The 22,827-nt window shown below is 40.6% G+C and overlaps 1 protein-coding gene across 1 annotated transcript; it reads left to right on the top strand.

Moving 5' to 3' along the window:
• The first annotated feature begins 248 nt into the window (after nt 1-248).
• On the top strand, nt 249-3,441 carry GJD2 (gap junction protein delta 2). The gene is made up of 2 exons (XM_073350686.2): nt 249-828; nt 1,594-3,441. Exons 1-2 carry the CDS (start codon nt 758-760, stop codon nt 2,435-2,437), a joined length of 915 nt encoding a protein of 304 aa, XP_073206787.1. The 5' UTR covers nt 249-757; the 3' UTR covers nt 2,438-3,441.
• Nucleotides 3,442-22,827: the final 19,386 nt, after the last annotated feature.

Here is a 22,827-nt window from a genome sequence, read left to right on the forward strand (position 1 = left end):
AGCTGCAGGTTAAATTTATTAAAACAGGCTCGGCAGACAGGAGAGGAAATGTGCTGGGAATGGGAAGGAGCAAGGGGAAATCACAGGGGAGGGGAGAACTCCCTGCGAGGGAAGCTTTCCACGGGGGGTGGCGGGGGAAGGGGGAAGATCTTGGCGGCATCTAATTGCGTGCTACGCTTCCAAGGGCGCATTCACTCCAGCCCATTACCTGTGTGTTTAGTGGAGCCGTTTTAATCCCTGTGTGATTGGGAAGACCCCTGGTCTGCCTGCCCCCGGCATTTCGGGCTGCTTAGGGCTAGCTGCACGCGGCGGGCTGCCCCCGGGAGCCCAGATGATCAAGAATCGCAAAATGAATCTCTCGCCAGCGCCATGGAGTTCTTTTCAGTGCCATTGATTTCTTTCGTTTGCCCACCACAAGAACCCGGAGAAAATCCTAGCGCCGCTGCTGGCTGCTCTCCCCCGACCGGGCTGTGACGCAAGCAGAGAGTACTTAAAGGCCGATTAGAGGCGGCAAGACATTCCAGCCACCCTCCCTCCCTGCCCATGCACAGCCCAGGCACCGGGGGTCCAGGCCGAGCCCAGCCGCGGGACGTGCCCGGCGAGGCGGAAGGGCTGCGGGGCTGTGCTCGGCCAGCCCGGGCCATCCAGCCCCCCCGCCGGCCAAGCCGCCTGCCCAGACGTTGCTTTGCTCCGCTGGGGTGGGCTAAAAGGCGAAAGCGGCAGCGCGGCCAAAGTCTTTGTCTCCGGATGAGCAGCGATGGGGGAATGGACCATCCTGGAGAGACTCCTGGAAGCTGCCGTGCAGCAGCACTCGACTATGATAGGGAGGTAAGAGCAACGGGTCCACGGGCAGGCCAGGGCACCTAGCTTAAGCCTCCCCTGGAAGGGCTGGCGGAGAGCAGTTGCCACGTGCCTGTGCCGGTGCAGGGGCGAAATGTCCTAACCAAGGTGTGCCAGGGGTTACGGAGAAAGAAAATGCTCCAAACTAGAGCAAACTTCAGCCATCAAGTGTCTCCCGCTCCTCTCGCTCCCTGTGGAGCAAATCCAGAAGTTGTCCCCGCAGAGGACTCTCCTGGGAAATAAAGTGCCGTCGTGAGATCGATCCCCTCCGCACGCATATATATCTATATCTATACCTCCCCCCCGCAATTCTTTAAAGCCGTTTGAAAGCCTCTCTTCTTTGTGTTGGTTTCAGGTGATATTTACCACGGTCTAAATTGTGAGCGTGAAGCTTTTTTAAAAGGAGGTAAAACTGGGCTCCAGCTAGTCACCCTTTGATCTGAGGATCTTTTATCAATTGAGGATTACAAGGAGTGTGTGTCTGCGTGTATCTATTAATTGCTCTTTCATATCATTTCGCCTGACTCACACACTGTCCTTTAGAGTTTAGACTAAACAAAAATCAGGGCAAACGTTTCTTTGCCGCTTGCATTGTGATCTCTGTTTATATGCACGATCAGCACCGGACAGCTCCCCGCAGCCCTGGGGGTTAGTTAGCTCCAGCCCTGCTGCTGCCTTGCTGTGTTTTCGGGCGTTTCGCTCTCCCCCGAGGTGTGCAGGGTCAGCGTGCACTGACGAACTTTTCTGTTGTAGGATCCTGCTGACCGTGGTGGTGATCTTCAGGATACTCATTGTGGCCATTGTAGGAGAAACGGTTTACGATGATGAACAAACTATGTTTGTGTGCAACACGCTGCAGCCAGGCTGCAACCAGGCTTGTTACGACCAGGCATTCCCTATCTCTCATATCAGGTACTGGGTGTTCCAGATCATCATGGTATGCACTCCCAGCCTCTGCTTTATAACGTACTCTGTTCACCAGTCTGCTAAGCAGAGGGAGAGGAGGTACTCCACCGTCTTCCTCGCCTTGGACAGAGATCAAGACTCAATGAAACGTGAGGACAGTAAGAAGATCAAGAATACCATTGTCAATGGAGTGCTGCAGAACACCGAGAACTCCACCAAGGAAGCAGAGCCAGACTGCTTGGAGGTGAAGGAAATCCCCAACCCAGCCATCAGAACTACAAAGTCGAAGATGAGGCGGCAAGAAGGCATCTCCAGATTTTACATCATCCAGGTGGTTTTTCGAAATGCCCTGGAGATTGGGTTCTTAGTGGGACAATATTTCCTGTATGGATTCAATGTCCCTTCCATGTATGAATGTGATAGATACCCCTGCATTAAGGAAGTGGAGTGCTATGTGTCTAGACCCACTGAAAAGACTGTCTTCTTGGTATTCATGTTTGCGGTGAGTGGGATTTGTGTGGTGCTCAATTTGGCAGAACTGAACCACTTGGGCTGGAGAAAGATTAAAATGGCAGTGAGAGGAGTACAAGCAAAAAGGAAATCCATATACGAAATCAGAAACAAGGACTTGCCAAGAATGAGCGTGCCTAACTTTGGCAGGACTCAGTCAAGTGACTCAGCTTATGTGTGAGCTGTTACAGAACTGAAACACTGTGCCAGGTGGAACTGACCCAGACAACATTAGGGAAAGGTACATTGCTTAGGCAAGCAGTTTATCAAACCACCAAGAAAGCCACTAAGGTATTGGAACTGCACTTACTGAACTAGATACAAAATGCAGTGCTAAGTAAAAGACTGAAGGAAAAATGGTAAAACCCTGCTTGATCTGGCCTTACAGTACAGTTACTGTTTTCTAATTATCAAATATTATCTTTTGACTGGAGCAGCTTTTTGGTCATTATTAGGATGAGATTACAGACGGGACTGTCTGACTAATTGTTGTAATTGCATGTGGAATGATCATAGCTAAAAAATTGCAAGGATGCTGTTTTCTGGGGTGTGTACAGGGGAATTCTGTAATATACAACTGCAAGCACATTTTAAAAGGAGGTTAATTGCAATGTTAGGCACTTGACCATAAGCTCAACCAGGAGGTTTGTGCACTTTCATCATCATGATGTTGTTTTGTCTGTTGGAATCCCAGAGCTTATTGCTGGTGTATATTATTAGCTATTTTCTAACATAGTTTTATACAACAATTACACAAAACAATCATGCTGAATATAATTTTGCCATTTTTGTTTGCCTGTCTGTTCACACCAGAGACCTTAATCATCTTATGCTAGTTGGGATCTACCAAATTTGTCAGTATGTTTTTTAAAAAATTACCCTGATGTGCATAAATCAGATAGAATTAATTAATATTCAAGTTACCTATGATCATCTGACAAATATACCAAAGGAACAGAGTTTGTTGCTTTTAACTGTGAATATGTCACCTTCTCTCTGCTCTTATTCATATAAGTGCCATACTTGAAACATCTAACTCTGTACTTAGTCAAAGGGTTGTCCAGGGGTACCAACTGGAATAATGTGGTTTTATACTCTCCTTTATTTATTTTATGTTATTTGTTTAGTCATGGTGTAAAAAGCAGCTGGTAATTCTATTGATAAATAAAGTACTTGCCTTTTTTTGTAAACCAGAGAACATTGCTCTTTTTTTTTTTTATCATATACATTTCTAGAAACACATGAGGTAAAAAATATAAACTTCACTGGAATTATTTTTCAGGTGTTCAAAGCATACCATTCATGGTTTTAACACTAACTGATAAAAACATGGGAAATTTAAACTGTCAGGTATGGCTGAATTGCTCATTAAGCTATCTCGCTGTGCTTTTAAAGGCAGATCCAAAGCCCACTGAAGTCAGTGGAATTCTTTCCATTGACATCAGTGGGCACTGGATCAGAACCTTAGCTGGTTGCCAAGGCCACTCTGTGAATTGTCCTATTCGGTCTACCGGCCTATGTCTAAAACAATTGCATGTCTTCACCATGTAGTCCAAAGGATAGCCTCAGCAAAATGCCAGAGCTCTGTAGGCCCTCAGTTGGTTCAAGAACTGCACTTGTCCTGTCTCAGCAACTTAATATCAAGCCATTAGATTCACAAACAAATATTTGTTAATGGTAGTTTTAATGTAGTATAAAGAGAAACTTGCCTTAATTTGTCTGTCAAGAACCTGATCCAGGTCCTTTAAAAAGGGTGTGTGACAGAGGGATTGGGTATTGCAAGTGGTCTTTCGAGTAGATTTCACTGTATTTTTGCCATATGTCTGTGCTTGCTCACACCAGATACCCTAATCATCTTGCTTGTAGTTGTGATTTATCGGTATTACCAATTTTTAAAATTCTATCTTGCTTTCTGCATTGTAAATATTACCACCTTCCTCTGTGGAATTTTTACTTCAAGCTATGAAACATTACAAGCTTTTTGTCCAATATGCAATGTTGTTTTAAAGATGCCTTTATCGTTTTTGTCACCTCAGACAGACAGCTTTACAATTTGATTATGAAAACCCCAAAGTTACATTTCTTGGCTGTTTTGTTGCTATTTGGATGCATACTTATATTATTTCATTGCATATTAATTACAAAAACAGGAAGGCTATTTTTAGAAGAGCAACTTAGCTAAAATCTCCATCTACAATATAATAAATTTCTAAAGATTATTGACACACACAAATACACTTTGGGCAAATCTGATTTTCATTTCATAAACTACTGGCATGTTCTGTGAAGTCTCCTTTAAGTAGATTTTGAAGGGAAAATGCTGTATGACAATAATGACAAGCATGACTTTAATGTGAAAGAAATGAGAGGTTGTGCACAAAAAAGCTTGATCCAAAGACCATTAAAGTTGACAGAAAGTCTCCTATTGACTTCAGTGGGCATTGGATCAGATTCAAAATGATTAGTGTTGTAAACAAACACTAGTGTTAGGTATCTGTATACTTTCTTATCATCATTTATATCAATACCAGTAAAATTACATGTCTTGAAGCCTGTCAGATTATACGCCATCATGCCTTAATGCAAGGTGTAGGAAAGGGATATGTTTATAATAAGAGCAATGCAAGTGACTCAATTTACTCCAGTCATTTTATATAGGAACTGCATAGTTTGTTAACTAAATCGTGTATACCCATGTGTTTAAAGGGGAAAACATGCCAGTAGACTGGAGTAATATGGGGTGTGAGCATATGCAGCAGTACGTCTACATACACATGAATTAATATTTTTATTCATAAAACCCACAATTTTCATAACTTCTGCAATTGTAAAATTGTAAATACATACCATTTTATTTTAGAAACAAAATGGTGGCAAAGGGCAGCACCTTTAAATTAGCCTTTGCTATCACTGTTCTCTTTTCCACTCACTTTTATTGTTGGTGAGAAGTAATACAAAATAAAAGTAAACAGGGTTAGATTCTGTAACCATTATTCAGGCTAAGTAATATTTAGTCAAGCAAGTAATCCCATTGATACCAGTAGGATTACCTGGTTGGGTATGTGTACTCAACTGGAGTAAGAGTTGCAGACTGATCTATTCTGAGCATGACAATGAAAAGATATGTTCACTGGACAGCACCAAGTGACTACGAAGCAGTTTGAAACATTGCTGTTCAATAAGGTCTTGATCCTGCCACCCTGAAATCAGTGGGAGCAGTATCAGATGTTAAATATGTTAGAATGTGGTATGTACATCAGTGTCATGTCCTGTATGTCATGTTTTGTGCGGATGGCCAATATTGTATTTAATCATAAATGTGTATGTGACTAAACACTTATGGAAAAATCTTATAGAACTAATAGTGATGTAACAAAGAGATTCTATAAAACTTTAATAGAGCGCTATAGAAATTGATTTTAAAATAATACTTAATAAAACCTAGCTCTGATATAGCACTTTTTCAAACCTCTTAGAATTTAATAAAATAACAACCCCCCACAAAAACCCTATACAAGATGCATAAAATTCTCAGTTCAATTCTATAGGGTAGTTCAAAATACCTGTATATAATTTTCTGTTACATTTTACAGGACTTTTTCCATTATGGAATCAAAGCTCTTTCACAGGGGAAGTTGAAAAGACTGTTCCTGTAGTCAGTTCATTCACACTTTTTTAGCCTTTGACCTTGAAGAAATGTATGGCCTTTCACACTACTTGAGAGAAATCTGCAGACTTCACAACTCCAGGGCACAATCACATCAAGGAAGCAATGTGATTGATTTTAGTTCATTTTACGCTAGAAGAAGCAGAAGTTGGAGACAGACTCTGAAAACTAGAGGACAGAGGATTTGCCCCATCTAATAGTTGGCAGGGTGGGACACTGAAATTGTGATTTAGAATCATGAGGAAGATGTTGATGATATGCTAATAATAAGTGGAAGGCCTTTATTTAGCATCCTGCTATAGAAATGGAGTAGAAAAGAGCTGAATGTGTATGAAACAGAGGTAAGGGGCATGATTCTCCTCTCATTTGCACCAGTTTGACACTACTGTATTTCTGCCAACTTCATTGGAGTTATTCCTGATTTAACAGTGCCATAAGAATCCAGTCCCGCAATCGCTGAAGTCAATGAAAAACTTCTTATTGGTTTCAATGGGACCAAGATCTATACCTAAATGAGGAGAATTAGGCCCATTCTTCAATTATGTTAGTAATGGACATCACATCATCCCTGTACTACCTTTCTATCACCTTGCATTGTCAGTAATATCTCCTCATGTTATGTTTTGTGATACGACCTTTCAGACATATCTGCCCAGTGTTACCTATGAGCCTGGATTTAGACTAGACTATAAATCCAATCCCTTTAATGACAGAATACTGGGGATGACATATCCATAAGCTAAATATTCAGATATTACTTGTGTTGAAATGTGTCATTGGAATGGGTTATTTGCCCATGAAATGAGTGTGACCAGATGATGAGGACCTCCAGAACTATACGCAATTTTGCAAACAGGAGCAATCCATATATCGCCAAACACTTCCACCAGGATGCTCCTTTGTTGCAGGTATCAGAGGGATCTGTAAAAGTGGCAAAGAGTCCTGTGGCACCTTATAGACTAACAGACGTATTGGCGCATAAGCTTTTGTGGGTGAATACCCACTTCTTCAGATGCATGTAGTGGAAATACCTTTGTTGCAGGTATTTGTTCAGGTTTTGAATCTCTGTGTTTGATTTTTTATCTGTAAAAATATTTAATATTTATACAGTGTTAGGTAATATGTCAAAAATATGTAAGTGCTAAGTGTTTACTAGTTTTAACTGATGAAATATTAAATACGTTTAAAGGAATAGGTAACACTCCAGAAAACATAAACTAACAGCTAAAATCCTTATGTCCTTATTTTTCAAAACTCTATAGCTAATTTATATGTGCACACAATGAGTGTGAAATCAGGTATTTGCATATTGAATTGGCCAGCTAGCTGTATAACCTGCCAGTTTCATGTGCAAAACCCTGATTTACATGCACAGTAATAGTTAGCTCGAATGTGAGCTAATTAATGTGAGCAAAACTAAACTTTTGCACATACACAAGTGCAATAACACACCTTTGAACCTCAGGTCATTTGACTTGTAACTGGTTGACTATCATGGTAGGTTTGGAAGGGAAGGTCCCAGCGTCATCTAGCCCATTTCTATAGAGTAGCACAGTCCTTTTATTTTATGTTTGTACATCACCTACTGTGGGGGGGGGGGTCCTATCCATGACTAAGGGTTCTCGGTGCTATAGTAATACAAATAACAATCACAATAATTGAGGGACCTAGGAAGGGAGTGTATTATAGCCAAATACATGTAATCAAGGTTGTTAGACCATTATGGAACAAATTTTCAGATGCAGGTGCAAGAGGTGTGATTACAGAAACATTCATACAGCCTATTTTTCATCCCCCTGCTTCCCTGTGGTGGGGATGTGGAGAAGGAGGCAGGGAAGGTTACTATAGCCTTGGTAATAATTTATGCATTCAAAAGCAATGAAACAATTTGGGACTTTCAGTCAATGTCACTGAAAACAGAATTTTGCTGTATCTGATTTCATTATAAATAGGTTTCACAGTACATAATTAAGCACAGAACTGATATTTAAACCATTTGATGCAGTGTCTGGTGTATTTATGTTGATATATTTTTAAAAATATGTCTTTAAAGAAATATCAGAGGACTGAGAGTTGAACTTGAATCAGTACACATTTTGGATAAAAATGTGATGAATAATTTGTTATTTATTAAAAGGTTTCATTTGGGAATGCAGAAGAAAGACATTAATTGTTGCATAAATTAAAGCACAATCAAGTGATGGTGTCTTTTAAAGAGATGATTTCCCTTTAGATCACATGTTTAATGAGCTATACCTATAAGGGTTTTTTGAGGAATCTGAACATCAGCCAGAGATTTCATAAAAATATATTATGATGAGAGGTTATAAAGAAAAATAGATTAAGGAAGGTTCCAAAATAACGAAACAGGGTGGTGTGGGGAGAACCAAAAAGGGATTTATGGGTATTAAGGAAAAAATGGAATTAGTTTTTTCACAATGTTCCTGAAATTGCTTCAGACATCAAATTATCCATTTTAGAACTAAAAGCATGTTTTGAAACACATTAATGAAGAACTGAACAAGGATCCACTTATTATCTCTTATGTAAGGAAAACAATTTTAGAAACTACTTAGTAAATGCTTTTTATGTTCCTAAATGGTGCATTGCAGTGTCTAAACCCATCACAAATGCTAACATACGCATGGTTGCTACTAGATATCAGTGAAATTCATGGTGTCTGAGGTTTTTTGACTCTCTCTGATTGCATCAAATTCCTCACTATGGCCCTATAATTCAAAACCATACTCCATCATCCTACTTCTCCACGCATCATGCAATACCCATGGGCATAGATATGTTATAGACACGTAAACTGATGCTGCTGAGGTCAGATTGAAGGTTTTGCATTACAGGGTGATTGTGAGGAATGTGGTGTGTGTATTGTGTTACTGTACATGTTGCAGGTGTATAGGACTTATTTGTAAAGGGACAGAGCCTGTCAGTGAAAGTGGTGAAAATGGTGGGTTGTGGGTTCAGGCATATTAAAGGAATATACCTTATCTGAACATTTTCTTACTTTCCCCTTAAGTAGTAGTAACTGTTTTTAGCAAAGATTTTTCTGTGTGAAAATGTATATATGTTCTCCCCAGAAAGACACAGAAAGAGGTGATAAAAAACTCCACATCTGACATTACTCCATTCTCCCAAGCATATAGGGTTGGGGTATGTATGTAGTTCATAATGCTTTTAAATCTCCTTCTGAATTTCTTACATGGAAGTGGGAATATTTATAAGAAAATCAATTTATCTCTTTTTTCTTCCATTTCTTTTCTTTGGTTTCCTAAAAGTTGAATACGTCAGATTTCTATCTAAAGGAACTATTGGAATTTCTCCTTTTCAGAAGGCAGCAGAAACAAATACTAAGTGAAATCTTCTGGGTAGGAAACAAATGGGGTTTCAATTTTTTGACACCAATTTCACAACATCCTTGGTCTTTTTCTGCTTGGTGCAAATCTTCTTGATGTAACCTTCTATTTAATATTCCAGCTATTATTTGGATTATGTCTCTTACATCCAGGGATGCATTTCATTTCAGTTTTTTCCTATATTAATCAAAATCACCTGAAACTCTGTATATGTTTTAAAGTATTTTACTTCTTATGCTTATCAGCAGGTGTAATCAATTTCTTCACCAATTTTGGTGTAAAATAGGAGCTAAATGATAATGTATGTTGTCATTAGGGCCATGTTTAGAATGTTTAATTTATCACGTCTGTAGTTGGACTTAATTCTCTAACTGTAACTAGCCTTAGAGTTTTGGTAGACAAAGGGATGATTTGAAATAAGACTGGATAAAACCCTTCTAAAAACCCAAGGAGTTTACATAGTTACGCTCATACTTCTAAAATCTTCCTATGAAGTCAGCTACATGGTATGTCTCTCAGATATTTCCTTATTTTAAAAAAGGAAATCCATAGAATGTATGGAATATCAAAGAGATCACAGTTCTTAATGTGACAGATCAAAAGGAAGTGAATTATGGAGTGAAGTGGATTTGTACAAAGAGTGTTAAGAAATTAATTGAATCCACACAAGTTCACATGTATTACAATACATCATGTTCATTCTTAGCAGGCTCAAGGGCAATATATGTTACTGCTGAGATACTGCATCTTATATAAGCAATTTTTAATTATGTATTTTAAATCCATTTAAAATGAGCAGATTTAAAATTTTGAAAGTATTTGTGAAATTTCCCCTATTTTTTCCCTTAAATTAAAGCTACCAAATATTGAGGCTGCTGCACTTCTGAATATAGAAGTTGCTCTGCTTTTAATGCTTTAAACTATTGAACTTTGTCTTACTGGAGACCATGAGAGAATGTGCTTTAATTTTTCAATACATTTCAATAAGAACATGGAGAGAGAAAACATTGTTAGTGGGATTTGTGGATTTGGCAGCAAGACTTCTATTGGCATCCTGCAGCTAAGCCTCAGTATATTGATCTCAATATATTTATCCCTTGATGTTTACCCAGCAACATGACCTTTCTACTGAAAATTAATACAATATTTCAGGATCACTTTAAACTGACTAAACTTTGAGGCCCTCCTGCTCTCCCTCATGAAAATGCATGTCAGAGAGAGGCTAACTAGTCAGCATGAGCATATGATTATCTAAATATAGCCTATTTTATTGGAAACATATCAATTTTGACATAATGAAACTGTCCCACTATAGGTGTAGTACTTTACACTGTGCAGTTATTACACATTTTTAGTGAGATTTTGTACCAACCAAACACTAGCTATACAACTCTAACTTTTTTCCCGCTTTGAAAATCTTACAACACTAGAATTTCATCTCCATTTTGTACCAAGGACCTTCTGGTTCTAATAAGAGAAATAATGACACTGACAACATGGCCAGGAAATCTGTTTCCCCTGTTATCTCCTCAACAAATATATAGGAGTGTATACAATTCTGAAAAAGGAAATATGGTTAGGTAATTGAGTTCAGTCAAAACTGACTAACTCTGGTTGCTGGAGGACTTTTTGATCAGATATTTGGTTTGTGCTTACTACATGTGCTGCTGTACTGTTATACTCAAAATTAATCAAAAGCTGAAATGACCAAGCTGGTAGTGATTCCTAAACTAGTTGATTTTTACATGCAGTGCTTCTCATGGTGCTCTTTACAGTGTATAAAACTTGCACTTTTTAGCAGGGGCCATATATTTTTACAGATTGAAATATTCATTTTGTGGGACTGAGAACTTTGGCCCAGTTTCTGAGCAAGTGTAAATTGATGTAGCTCACTGATACCGATAAGTCCACCAACTTAAGTATGCCAAGGATCCGTCCCATTGAGAGTAGGAAAACAAGTATTTGAAAGCCAAATCCTCCAGGTCAGGTAAGGGCTTTGGTACAGTTCTGCTGCATAAAATAGAGGTTCTAAGAACCTACATAGAACAGTCTCAGTCCTCTGCTTTATGTGAGCTGTGTTCCATGGTGGACCCATGTATCTTAGCATGAGAAAGGGGTTGGTGGAGGAGTGAGATAAGTACACAGAGCCACTGCTCAAACACCTCCATATACCATAGGGAAAGGACAGCTGCCCCTTGGTAGCCTATGGATGGAAGAGTCTCCCATCCACCAATTACTATGGAACCTCTCTGTGGAAAGCCAGCTTATCTGAGTTTTCTGAAAGGAAGAGGATTTGCCCTCTTTGAAGAGGAAATCACAGGATACGTCTTGCAGTTGGTTTGTCGAGTGGTTAGCCTTTTCTGATCTGATGTTAGCTTTCTTCACTGGGAGTAAAGCTCCTATGAAATTCACTTTATTCAACTTCAAGTATTAAATTGCACTAGTATTTTGCCTTGCACCTTGGAGAAACAATTGAATTCAGTGTGTGCTGCTTGCAACTGCACTTGATCTCCAGGGCTTGAAGTCCTGTGATGGGATCATCATTTTTAAGCCAATGTCTTTTTGGATTATTGTTTTGGATTAGCAAACAGGGGACCACAAACAGGAGAGTTTGAGTGGGGGAGAAGGAGATCCCCCTGCTGAACGAACAAGGTGCAAGTATTAACCTTGGGGTGACTGAGTTTGCTTGGCTGTTTGTGTTTTTCTTTCTCTTTCAGGTTATTTCAGTTACTGGGTCAGTTGGGATTGTGTGTCTGGGGACTGTTTGAGCCTTTGTTCCCTGGATCATTCTTGATCATCTTTGATCAGTCTCAATCAGCCTTGTGATCACCCTCCCACTCTGTGATTAATGAGGGGGTAGGGATGATCTAGGAGAGAAGGCCTTAAAAGCCAGAGGCTAAGTGATCGAGGGGAGCTAGCGACCAAGGGACTGCAAACAGGGGAGTTTGAGAGATGGAGACATAATATAATTTCGATGGTTAGGAAGGACCACATCATCAGTGCCAACGCTGCTCCTGTCTCCTCCACCTGTGTCTGTATCCAGACCCACAACCTAACCATGGATGACTCTACCCAGATCCTGGTGTGGATTTTCAGAGACTGTGGTTTGCATTTCCCACTCACAGAAAGCCAGGCAGGGGGAGACCGTCCAGTGTGAAAAGTGCCTGCTGGTGGAATCTCTCAGGAAACAGGTGGGAGAACTACAGAAGGAGGTGGCTAGGCTGAGGAGCATCCATGCCCACAAGGAATTCCTTGAGAGTATTCATATGGAGACATCCAAGGCTGAGGAAGCTATCCAGCTACAGAGGATTGCTGTCACACCACCGGGCGAGGAGGATATGGCTCTGTCACAGAGAGGACACTGGCTGCTAGTTACCTCTAGCAGCAGGCAGTGCTCCACCCCTATTCCCAACCCACCTACCATGGTGATGGAAAATCGAAATGCTGCCCTGGCAACGAGCAATGAGGATTAACCCCCAGAGCTGGAGGAGGAGAAGCCATGTATCCCCAAGGTTGGGGGGGGGGATCGCAGCCACCACTTCCAGGAGGAAAGGTAGGGTAGTGGTGGTTGATGAATCTCTTCTGAGGGGGACAGAGGCATCTATCTGTTGCCCTGACATAGCATCCCGGGAGGTATTCCGCCTGCCAGGGGCCCATATCTGAGAAGCCCATCCAGCCCTCTGACTACTACCCTATGCTACTCATCCATGTGGTCACTAATGATACTGTAAGGTATGACCCTCTGCAGAACAGAAGCGATTACAGGGCTCTGGGAGTAAGGGTGAAGGAGTTGGGAGCACAGGTGGTGTTCTCTTCAATCCTTCTGCTCAAGCGTAGGGGCTCAGGCAGAGACAGAAGCATCCTGAAGGTGAATGCCTGGCTACAAAGATGGTGTCGTGAGGAGGGCTTCGGCTTCCTTCACCACAGGATACTGTTCCAGGAGGAAGGACTGCTAGGCAGAGATTGGGCCCACCTATTGAAGAAGGGGAAGAGCATATTTGGATACAGACTGGCTAACCTAGTGAGGAGGGCTTTAAACTAGGTTCGAAGGGGGCAGGTGACCAAAGTCCACAGGTAAGTCAAAAACGTAAAGACCTGGGAGAAGGTTTGGAATTTGGTGGGAGCATGGGCTGTTATAGCAGGGATAAAGGAGAGACAAGGCAGAACTGGGGGGGAATCAAATCAGTTTCTTAAATGTCTTTATACTAATGCATGAAGTATGGGGAAAAAGCAAGAAAAACCCAAAATGCTAGTAAATAAACACAACTGTGACATAGTTGGCATCACAGAGACTTGGTGGGATAATACACATGACTGGAATATTGGTATAGAAGGGTACGGCTTGCTCAGGAAGGACAGGCAGTGAAAAAAAGGAGGTGTTGCCTTATGTATTAAAAATGTATACGCTTGGCCTGAGGTTGAGATGGAAATAGGAGACAGACTTGTTGAAAGTCTTTGTGTAAGGATAAAAAGGGTAAAAAATAAGGGTGATGTCATGGTAGGGGTCTACTACAGACCACCTAACCAGGAAGAACAGGTAGACGAGGCTTTTTTTTAAACAGATAATAAAATCATCCAAAGCACAGGATGTGTTGGTAAGGGGGGACTTCAACTACACAGATATCAGTTCGGAAAATAATGCAGCAAAGCACAGATTATCCAACAAGTTCTTGGAATGTTTTGGAGACAATTTTTTATTTCAGAAGATGGAGACAGCTACCAGAGGAGAGGCTGTTCTAGATTTGGTTTTGACAAATAGCGAGGAACTGGTTGAGAATTTGAAAGTGGAAGGCAGCTTGATCATGAAATGATAGAGTTCATGACTTTAAGGAATGATAGGAGGGAGAACAGCAAAGTATAGACAATAGATTTCAAGAAGGCAGACTTTTGCAAACTCAGGGAGTTGGCAAGATCCGATGGGAAGCAAGTCTAAGGAGAAAAATAATTGAAGACAGTTGGCAGTTTTTCAAAGAGACATTATTAAGGGCACAGGAGCAAACTATCCCAGTGCATAGGAAAGATAGGAAGTATGGCAAGAGATCACCCTAGCTTAACGAGGAGATCTTCAATGATCTAAAAATCAAAAAAGAGTCCTACAAAAAGTGGAAACTAGGTCAAATTACAAAGGATGAATATAAACAAATAACACGAGTATGTAGGGACAAAATTAGAAAGGCCAAGGCACAAAATGAGATCAAACTAGCTAGAGACATAAAGGGTAACAAGAAAACATTCTACAAATACATTAGAAGCAAAAGGAGGGTCAATGACAGGGTAGGCCCATTATTCAATAAGGAGGGAAAAACAATAACAGAAAATGTGTAAATGGAAGAGATGCTTAATGACTTCTTTGTTTCGGTTTTCACCAAGAAGGTTGGTGGTGATTGGATGTCTAACATAGTGAATGCTAGTGAAAAGGCAGTAGGATCAGAGGCTAAAATAGGGAAAGAACAAGTTAAAAATTACTTCTAAAAATTAGATGCCTTCAACTCACCAGGGCCTGATGAAATGCATCCTAGAATACTCAACTCTGAGGACAAATCTGAGCCATTAGCAATTATCTTTGAAAAGTTTCAGAGTAACAGCCGTGTTAGTCTGTCTTTGCAAAAAGAAAAGGAGTACTTATGGCACCTTAGGGACTAACCAATTTATTTGAGCATGAGCTTTTGTGAGCTACAGCTCACTTCATCGGATGCATACCGTGGAAACAGTTTCCACGGTATGCATCCGATGAAGTGAGCTATAGCTCACAAAAGCTCATGCTCAAATAAATTGGTTAGTCTCTAAGGTGCCACAAGTACTCTTTATCTTTGAAAAGTCATGGAAGACAGGAGAGATTCCAGAAGGCTGGAAAAGGGCAAATATAGTGCCCATCTATAAAAAGGGAAATAAGGACAACCTGTGGAATTACAGATCAGTCATCTTAACTTCTGTACCCAGAAAGATAATGGAGCAAATAATTAAGCAATCAATTTGCACTCCTCTAGAAGATAATAAGGTGATAAGTAACAGCATGGATTTGTCAAAAACACATTGTGTCAAACCATTCTGATAGCTTTCTTTGACAGGGTAACAAGCCTTGTGGATGGGAGGAAGTGGTAAACATGGTATATCTTGACTTGAGTAAAGCTTTTGACACTAACTTGCATGACCTTCTCATAAACAAACTAGAGAAATGCAACCAAATGGAGCTACTATAAGGTGGGTGCAAAACTAGTTGGAAAACCATTCCCAGAGAGTAGTTATCAGTGGTTCACAGCCATGCTGGAAGGGCATAATGAGTGATGTCCTGCAGGGATCTGTTCTGGGTCTGATTCTGTTCAATATATTCATCAATGATTTAGATAATGGCATAGAGAGTACAATTATAAAGTTTGCGGACAATACTAAGCTGGGAGGGGTTGCAAGTGCTTTGGAGGATAGGATTAAAATTCAAAATGATCTGGACAAACTGGAGAAGTAAACAGGAATAAAATTCAATAAGGACAAATGCAAAGTACTCCATTTAGGAAGGAACAATCAGTTGCACACATACAAAATGGAAATGACTGCCTAGGAAGGAGCAACGGAGAAAGGGATCTGGGGGTCATAGGAGACCACAAGCTAAATAATGAGCCAACAGTGTAACACTCTTGCAAAAAAAGCAAACATAATTCTGGGATATATTAGCAGGAGTTGTAAGCAAGACATGTGAAGTAATTTTCCGCTCTACTCAGCACTAATTAGGCCTCAACTGGAGTATTGTGTCCAGTTCTGGATGCCACTTTTCAGGAAAGATGTGGACAAATTGGAGAAAGTCCAGAGAAGAGCAACAAAAATGATCAAAGATCTAGAAAACATGACCTATGAAGGAAGATTGAAAAAACTGGGTTTGTTTAGCCTGGAGAAGAGAAGACTGAGAGGGGACATAACAGTTTTCAAATACATAAAAGGTTGTTACAAGGAGGAAGGAGAAGAATTGTTCTTCTTAACCTCTGAGGACAGGACAAGAAGCAATGGACATAAATTTCACCAAGGGACATTAGGAAAAACTTCCTAACAGTCAGCGTGGTTAAGAACTGGAATAAATTGCCTAGGGATGTGGAATCTCCATGACTGGAGATTTTTAAGAGTAGGTTAGACAAACACCTGTCAGGAATGGTCTAGATAATACTTAATCCTGCCTTGAGTGCCAGAGACTGGACTAGATGATCTTTCGAGGTTCCTTCCAGTCCTATGATTCTATGAAAGTTATACGTGTATTAATCACATAGCACAAAATGGAGGTCCTAATACAAAATGGGGGTTACAATCCAAAACTGAGTTAATAATTTGGTTCAGATGTTACCCACTCTGTCACTGATGCATGCTGCAAAATCCTTCATCCAGAAATACTTAGTCACTGCAGAACTGATAGTCATTAAGGGCTATATTCAATCTTAAGAAATCTGAGTGCAACTCCCATTGGAGTCAATGAGAGATGCTTGTACTAAGTAGAAGGCAGAATGTCATCTTAAGTACAATAGGTAAGTCATAATTAAAGCCTTCTGATAAGAGAGAGACAATATTAAAAGGAAGCCTTTTCCAGCAAGTTCCTGTTTTTTTATTTTTAAATATAAAGAGGGGAATTATATAAAATAGCAGCTTCCTTGTACGTGTCTTACTGTTAATGAGCACAGTATGCATTTATCTCTTAATTATATTCATCCTTCTTATAACACCTCCTTCTAACACTCAGAGCCCCAGAGTGGTGTTATAATGAGGATGAATGTACTAAAATAGATAAATAACCTTAAGTGAGAAGAAGGTAGAGTAAAATAATAAAATCCTCCTTAGTGGGAAAAGAAATGAAAAAATTCTCTACAAATCATTTAAAATTTTGTTTTTAAAATTTTCAAGAAAAAAAGTCACAAGAATGACATTTAAATTAATGCAAGAGATGTGATTACAGACATCAGGACAACGGCATGCAAATATACACCTTGGTAGCTTTATTGTTTTAGCTTCTGTCTTCTTTTTTCAAGTTGTGACACAGGAAAAGGCTTGTGCACGACCATAAAATCAGTGCATGCTAGTTACAAATGTAATCTGAAAACATTGGGTCAGATTCTCTTCTGGCCTTGACCTTGGCTCATACACAATGTCTTTGCTAAAAACAATGGGCCAAAATCTCCATTGACATAGCGCCTGTGGAATTTTCTGACTTTTTTTCTCCTGAATTGTTTTATTTGATTTTAATTTTTATTTTTTGAACAAATAGATGATTATTTATTATGTGTATTACTGTAGCATTTAGGAGCCCCAGTCATGGAGCAGCACCCCATTGTGCTAGGCCCTGTACAAACAGAACCAAAATATGATCACTGCTCCAAAGAACTTACAATCTAAGTATAAAAGAAATGACAGTAAATGGACACAGACAGACAGGGGAGAACAAGGAAACAATGAACCAATATAGTCTAACTACACAAGACAGACACAGGGTCGGGGAAAGGGTGTGTCAGAGAGTGACTGGCCCCTTTAAGAGGGAGCAGGGTACAGTGCACCTGTGATTGGTTATCTGAAACCCAATTAAGTTTAAAAGAGGGCACCTGGGCCCTACAGGTGAGGAGATCAGGTGAGCTGTAGATTTAGGGTGCTGCCTGAGAAAGATACAGAGAAGGGCAGATGAGAGCTGTGTGGTAGAGACAGGGATGTTGCTGACAGCAGAAACTTCTACAGGTGGTCTTCCCTGGGAATAGGGAGGAATTGGCTAGGGGACCAGCCAAAGGCCTAGCCTGCAGGCTTTCCTGATGAGGAGAGCCAGTACTGGAGGCTGCTAAGGGTTAAGAGACCAGCCAAGGGGATAGCCTGCTGACCTTCCTGACATGGAGATCCAGTGCTGGCAGGCTGAAAAGGGCTGAGTGATTGGATTGTATTTTGGGCTCAAGAATCATGAGACTGGTCACTCTCAGGTGGATAGCCTGGAAGGTGGGGCATGGGTGGAGTCCTGGAACAAGGGCAGAAAGGACCTGGGAACCTGGTGTTATGGATTTACAGGTGGGTGACCTGGAAGTGTTGTCCCTGGAGAGGGGAATGGAAAATTGCTGCATCTTGATATGTGGGAATTGGGAGAACAGTTTTACAGAACAGATATGTGGGAGGATTCTGTGGACTAGTGTATGTGTACAGCATGTGAAACAAGTATGCCTGGATTGGGCTTTGAATTGGACAGTAAGGGAGATGGTGCTCTCTTTATGGTTGAACTGAGGGGACACTGATGCAGGGGTATGTGTTGTATCATAGCCTGCTGCTGGATGGTGTCCCAGGAGAGTGCAAGCAGAGTGAGTACACACAAGCAGAGTGAACAGTATGATGGCAGCCTGTGTCATGTTAGTCCCATGATATTTTCCCTTTGGTGTGTTTTTAGTTAGGAGGGGATCAGCTAAATGGATAGAAAAGGGAAGGAGGGGGACAGCAGAGGAGAGGGTCGGAGAGGCAAGTGTGGAGCCAAGCAGCGGGGAAGAGGGAGGTTTGGAGAAAACAGTCAATCAGCACAGGGCAGAGAAAGTCTGGCCCTTGGTACTTACTGACTGTTATGGATCATCAAAATCCCAACAATTTTCATTTGTTTTTTCTGGTTTCAACTGAAAATTGAATTTTTGAAAAAAATATAGTTGAAAATTCAAAATTTGGAAAATCTTGACCAGCTCTTCTGTCATATCATCTTGTGTATACAAAAAGTATGATGTTTATGCTTTCTAGTTTCATCTTGTTACACATACAAATGGCTATTCTGTTTCATAGATACTAAGGTCAGAAGGGACTATTATGATCATCTAGTCTGACCTCGTGTCAAGGTTCCTCCCCCACTCTGAACTCTAGGGTACAGATGTGGGGACCTGCATGAAAAACCTCCTAAGCTTATCTTTACCAGCTTAGGTCAAAACTTCCCCAAGGTACAAAATATTACCCCCGTTATCCTTGGACTGGCCGCTACCACCACCAACCTAATACTGGTTACTGGGGAAGAGCTGTTTGGACGCGTCCTTCCCCCCAAAATACTTCCCAAAACCTTGCACCCCACTTCCTGGACAAGGTTTGGTAAAAAGCCTCACCAATTTGCCTAGGTGACTACAGACCCAGGCCCTTGGATCTTAAGAACAATGAACAATCCTCCCAACACTTGCACTCCCCCTTTCCTGGGAAATGTTGGATAAAAAGCCTCACCAATTTGCATAGGTGACCACAGACCCAAACCCTTGGATCTGAGAACAATGAAAAAGCATTCAGTGTTTTACAAGAAGACTTTTAATAAAAAATAGAAGTAAATAGAAATAAAGAAATCCCCCCTGTAAAATCAGGATGGTAGATATCTTACAGGGTAATTAGATTCAAAAACATAGAGAACCCCTCTAGGCAAAACCTTAAGTTACAAAAAAGATACACAGACAGAAATAGTTATTCTATTCAGCACAATTCTTTTCTCAGCCAATTAAAGAAATCATAATCTAACACATACCTAGCTAGATTACTTACTAAAAGTTCTAAGACTCCATTCCTGTTCTGGCCAAGACGACTACAGACAGACACAGACCCTTTGTTTTTCTCCCTCCTCCCAGCTTTTGAAAGTATCTTGTCTCCTCATTGGTCATTTTGGTCAGGTGCCAGCGAGGTTACCTTTAGCTTCTTAACCCTTTACAGGTGAGAGGAGCTTTCCCCTGGCCAGGAGGGATTTCAAAGGGGTTTACCCTTCCCTTTATATTTATGACACCTCGTGCACAACACAGGCCACAGAATCTCACCCACCCACTCCTGCGAAAAACTTCTCACCTATGTCTGAGCTACTGAAGTCTTCAAATCGTGGTTTAAAGACTTCAAGGAGCAGAGACTCCCCCAGCAAGTGACCCATGCCCCATGCTACAGAGGAAGGCGAAAAACCTCCAGGGCCTCTTCTAATCTGCCCTGGAGGAAAATTCCTTCCCGACCCCAAAGATGGCAATCAGCTAAACCCTGAAAAAATATGGGCAAGAATCACCAGCCAGATACCCAGGAAAGAATTTTCTGTAGTAACTCAGATCCCACCCCATCTAACATCCCATCATAGGCCATTGGGTCTATTTACCATGAATATTTAAAGATCAATTAATTACCAAAATCGTGTTATCCCATCATACCATCTCCTCCATAAACTTATCGAGTTTAATCTTAAAGCCAGATAGGTCTTTTGCTCCCACTGCTCCCCTTGGAAGGCTATTCCAAAACTTCACTCCTCTGATGGTTAGAAACCTTCATCTAATTTCAAGTCTAAACTTCCCAATGACCAGTTTATATCCATTTGTTCTTGTGTTTACATTGGTACTGAGCTTAAATAATTCCTCTCCCTCTCTGGTATTTATCCCTCTGATATATTTATAGAGAGCAATCATATCTCCCCTCAACCTTCTTTTAGTTAGGCTAAACAAGCCAAGCTCCTTGAGTCTCCTTTCATAAGAGGGGTTTTCCATTCCATTCCTCGGATCATCCTAGTAGCCCTTCTCTGTACCTGTTCCAGTTTGAATTCATCCTTCTTAAACATGGGAGACCAGAATTGCACACAGTATTCCAGGTGAGGTCTCACCAGTGCCTTGTATAACGGTACTAAAACCTCCTTATCTCTACTGGAAATACCTCACCTGATGCATCCCAAGACCTCATTAGCTTTTTTCACAGCCATATCACATTGGCGGCTCATAGTCATCCTATGATCAAACAATATTCCAAGGTCCTTCTCCTTCTCCGTTACTTCTAATTGATGTGTCCCCAGCTTATAACTAAAATTCTTGTTATTAATCCCTAAATGCATAACCTTACACTTCTCACTATTAAATTTCATCCTATTACTATTCCAGTTTACAAGGTGATCCAAATCTTCCTGTATGATTTCCCGGTCCTTCTCTAAATTGGCAATACCTCCCAGCTTTGTATCATCTGCAAACTTTATTAGCACACTCCCCCTTTTTGTGCTGAGGTCAGTAATAAAAAGATTAAATAAGATTGGTCCCAAAACTGATCTCTGAGGTACTCCACTGGTAACCTCCCTCCAGCCTGACAGGTCACCTTTCAGTAGGACCCGCTGTAGTCTCCCTTTTAACCAATTCCTTATCCACCTTTCAATTTTCAAAGTGGAATTAATCTGGACTGTTCACTTAACACAGCTTGTCTCAGTCCTTATTAATCAATTAGATAGCTGTAGCAAAGCCCAAAATGTCCTACATCATATAAAATATCTTTCAGAAATGTTTTCTTACAGACTGTACAATAGTCTGCTTGAATATTTTTTCACTCTTCTATTGCAGGAGGTAGGTCTGAGGTTCAACACTTGTGTAAAAGACAGCAGCTCACTACCCTCCCTGTTTTCAAGGGCAATCAAACTCTGATACACAGAATTCCTGATCTTGAGGGTACACAATGGGTAATATAATAAGATGAAAAATTTTTAATGGATAGGTCAGTTCAGAAATACTTATAATATACATTATCAGACATGGGGCTAGATTTTGCCCACTTACTCCAATGTAAAACTGGAGTGACTCCACTGAAATACAGTAACCCTGAGAGTTACAAACTGACCAGTCAACCACACGCTTCATTTAGAACTGGAAGTACACAATCAGGCAGCAACAAAGACCCCCCTCCCCCAAAGCAAATACTGTACAGTACTGTATTTAAACGTAAACTACTAAAAAAAGGTGGGGAGAGCAGCATTTTTCTTCTGTGTAGTAAAGGTTCAAAGCTGTATTAAGTCAATGTTCAGTTGTAAAGTTTTGAAAGAACAACGTTTTGTTCAAAGTTTCAAACATTTCAGAGGTATGAACAACCTCCATTCCTGAGTTGTTTGTAACTCTGAGGCTCTACTGTAAATGGAATTCTTCCACATTTACACAAGTGTAAATGAGAGGAGAACCAGGCACTGTGTCTAAAGCCAAACTATACCAAATAATTAGAAAAATACACAGTATGTTAAATACACTCTGCATTCTAATTAATTGAACACCATGAGCAAGTGACCACAGGCCAAATTATGCCCTTGGAAACACTCCTACAACTACATGTATATCAATGGAGTTGCATGGACATTAGCAAGAGAAGTACTTAGCTCTAAAAGAAAAAAAAAGAATTAATAATTTTCCCATTTTAATCACATTTTTAGTTACTTCACTAGCTCCTCATTGTGTTCTGCCTCTAGTCCTGTCCATTTGCTAGACCAGAAAGAAGGCTGAGTTAGTTTAAACTCAGGCTATTTATCCCAAAAATCTTTCTTCATTTGTTGGTCTCTGGAGAATCCAGTTTGAACTAGTGTATACCAGCCTATGCAGATGGTGGTTGCTTCCTGCAGGTGTTATAACCTGAGTGAATTTGCCTAATCAGCCCTCCACTGTTCTTAGTTTCTGGAGGTGCCTCAGTCACCTTCCCTCAAGCAGTTATATACAACTCATAGCCCACAATGATGCATAGGTATGACACAGTAAGATCTCCTAAAGGTATTGCAGGAAATTGCCACATCTGTCACAGTATTTTCAAGGCAAAGCTTTTCAA

This window comes from Lepidochelys kempii, chromosome 6 (genome assembly GCF_965140285.1).
Source record: "Lepidochelys kempii isolate rLepKem1 chromosome 6, rLepKem1.hap1, whole genome shotgun sequence".
Taxonomy (NCBI): domain Eukaryota; kingdom Metazoa; phylum Chordata; order Testudines; family Cheloniidae; genus Lepidochelys; species Lepidochelys kempii.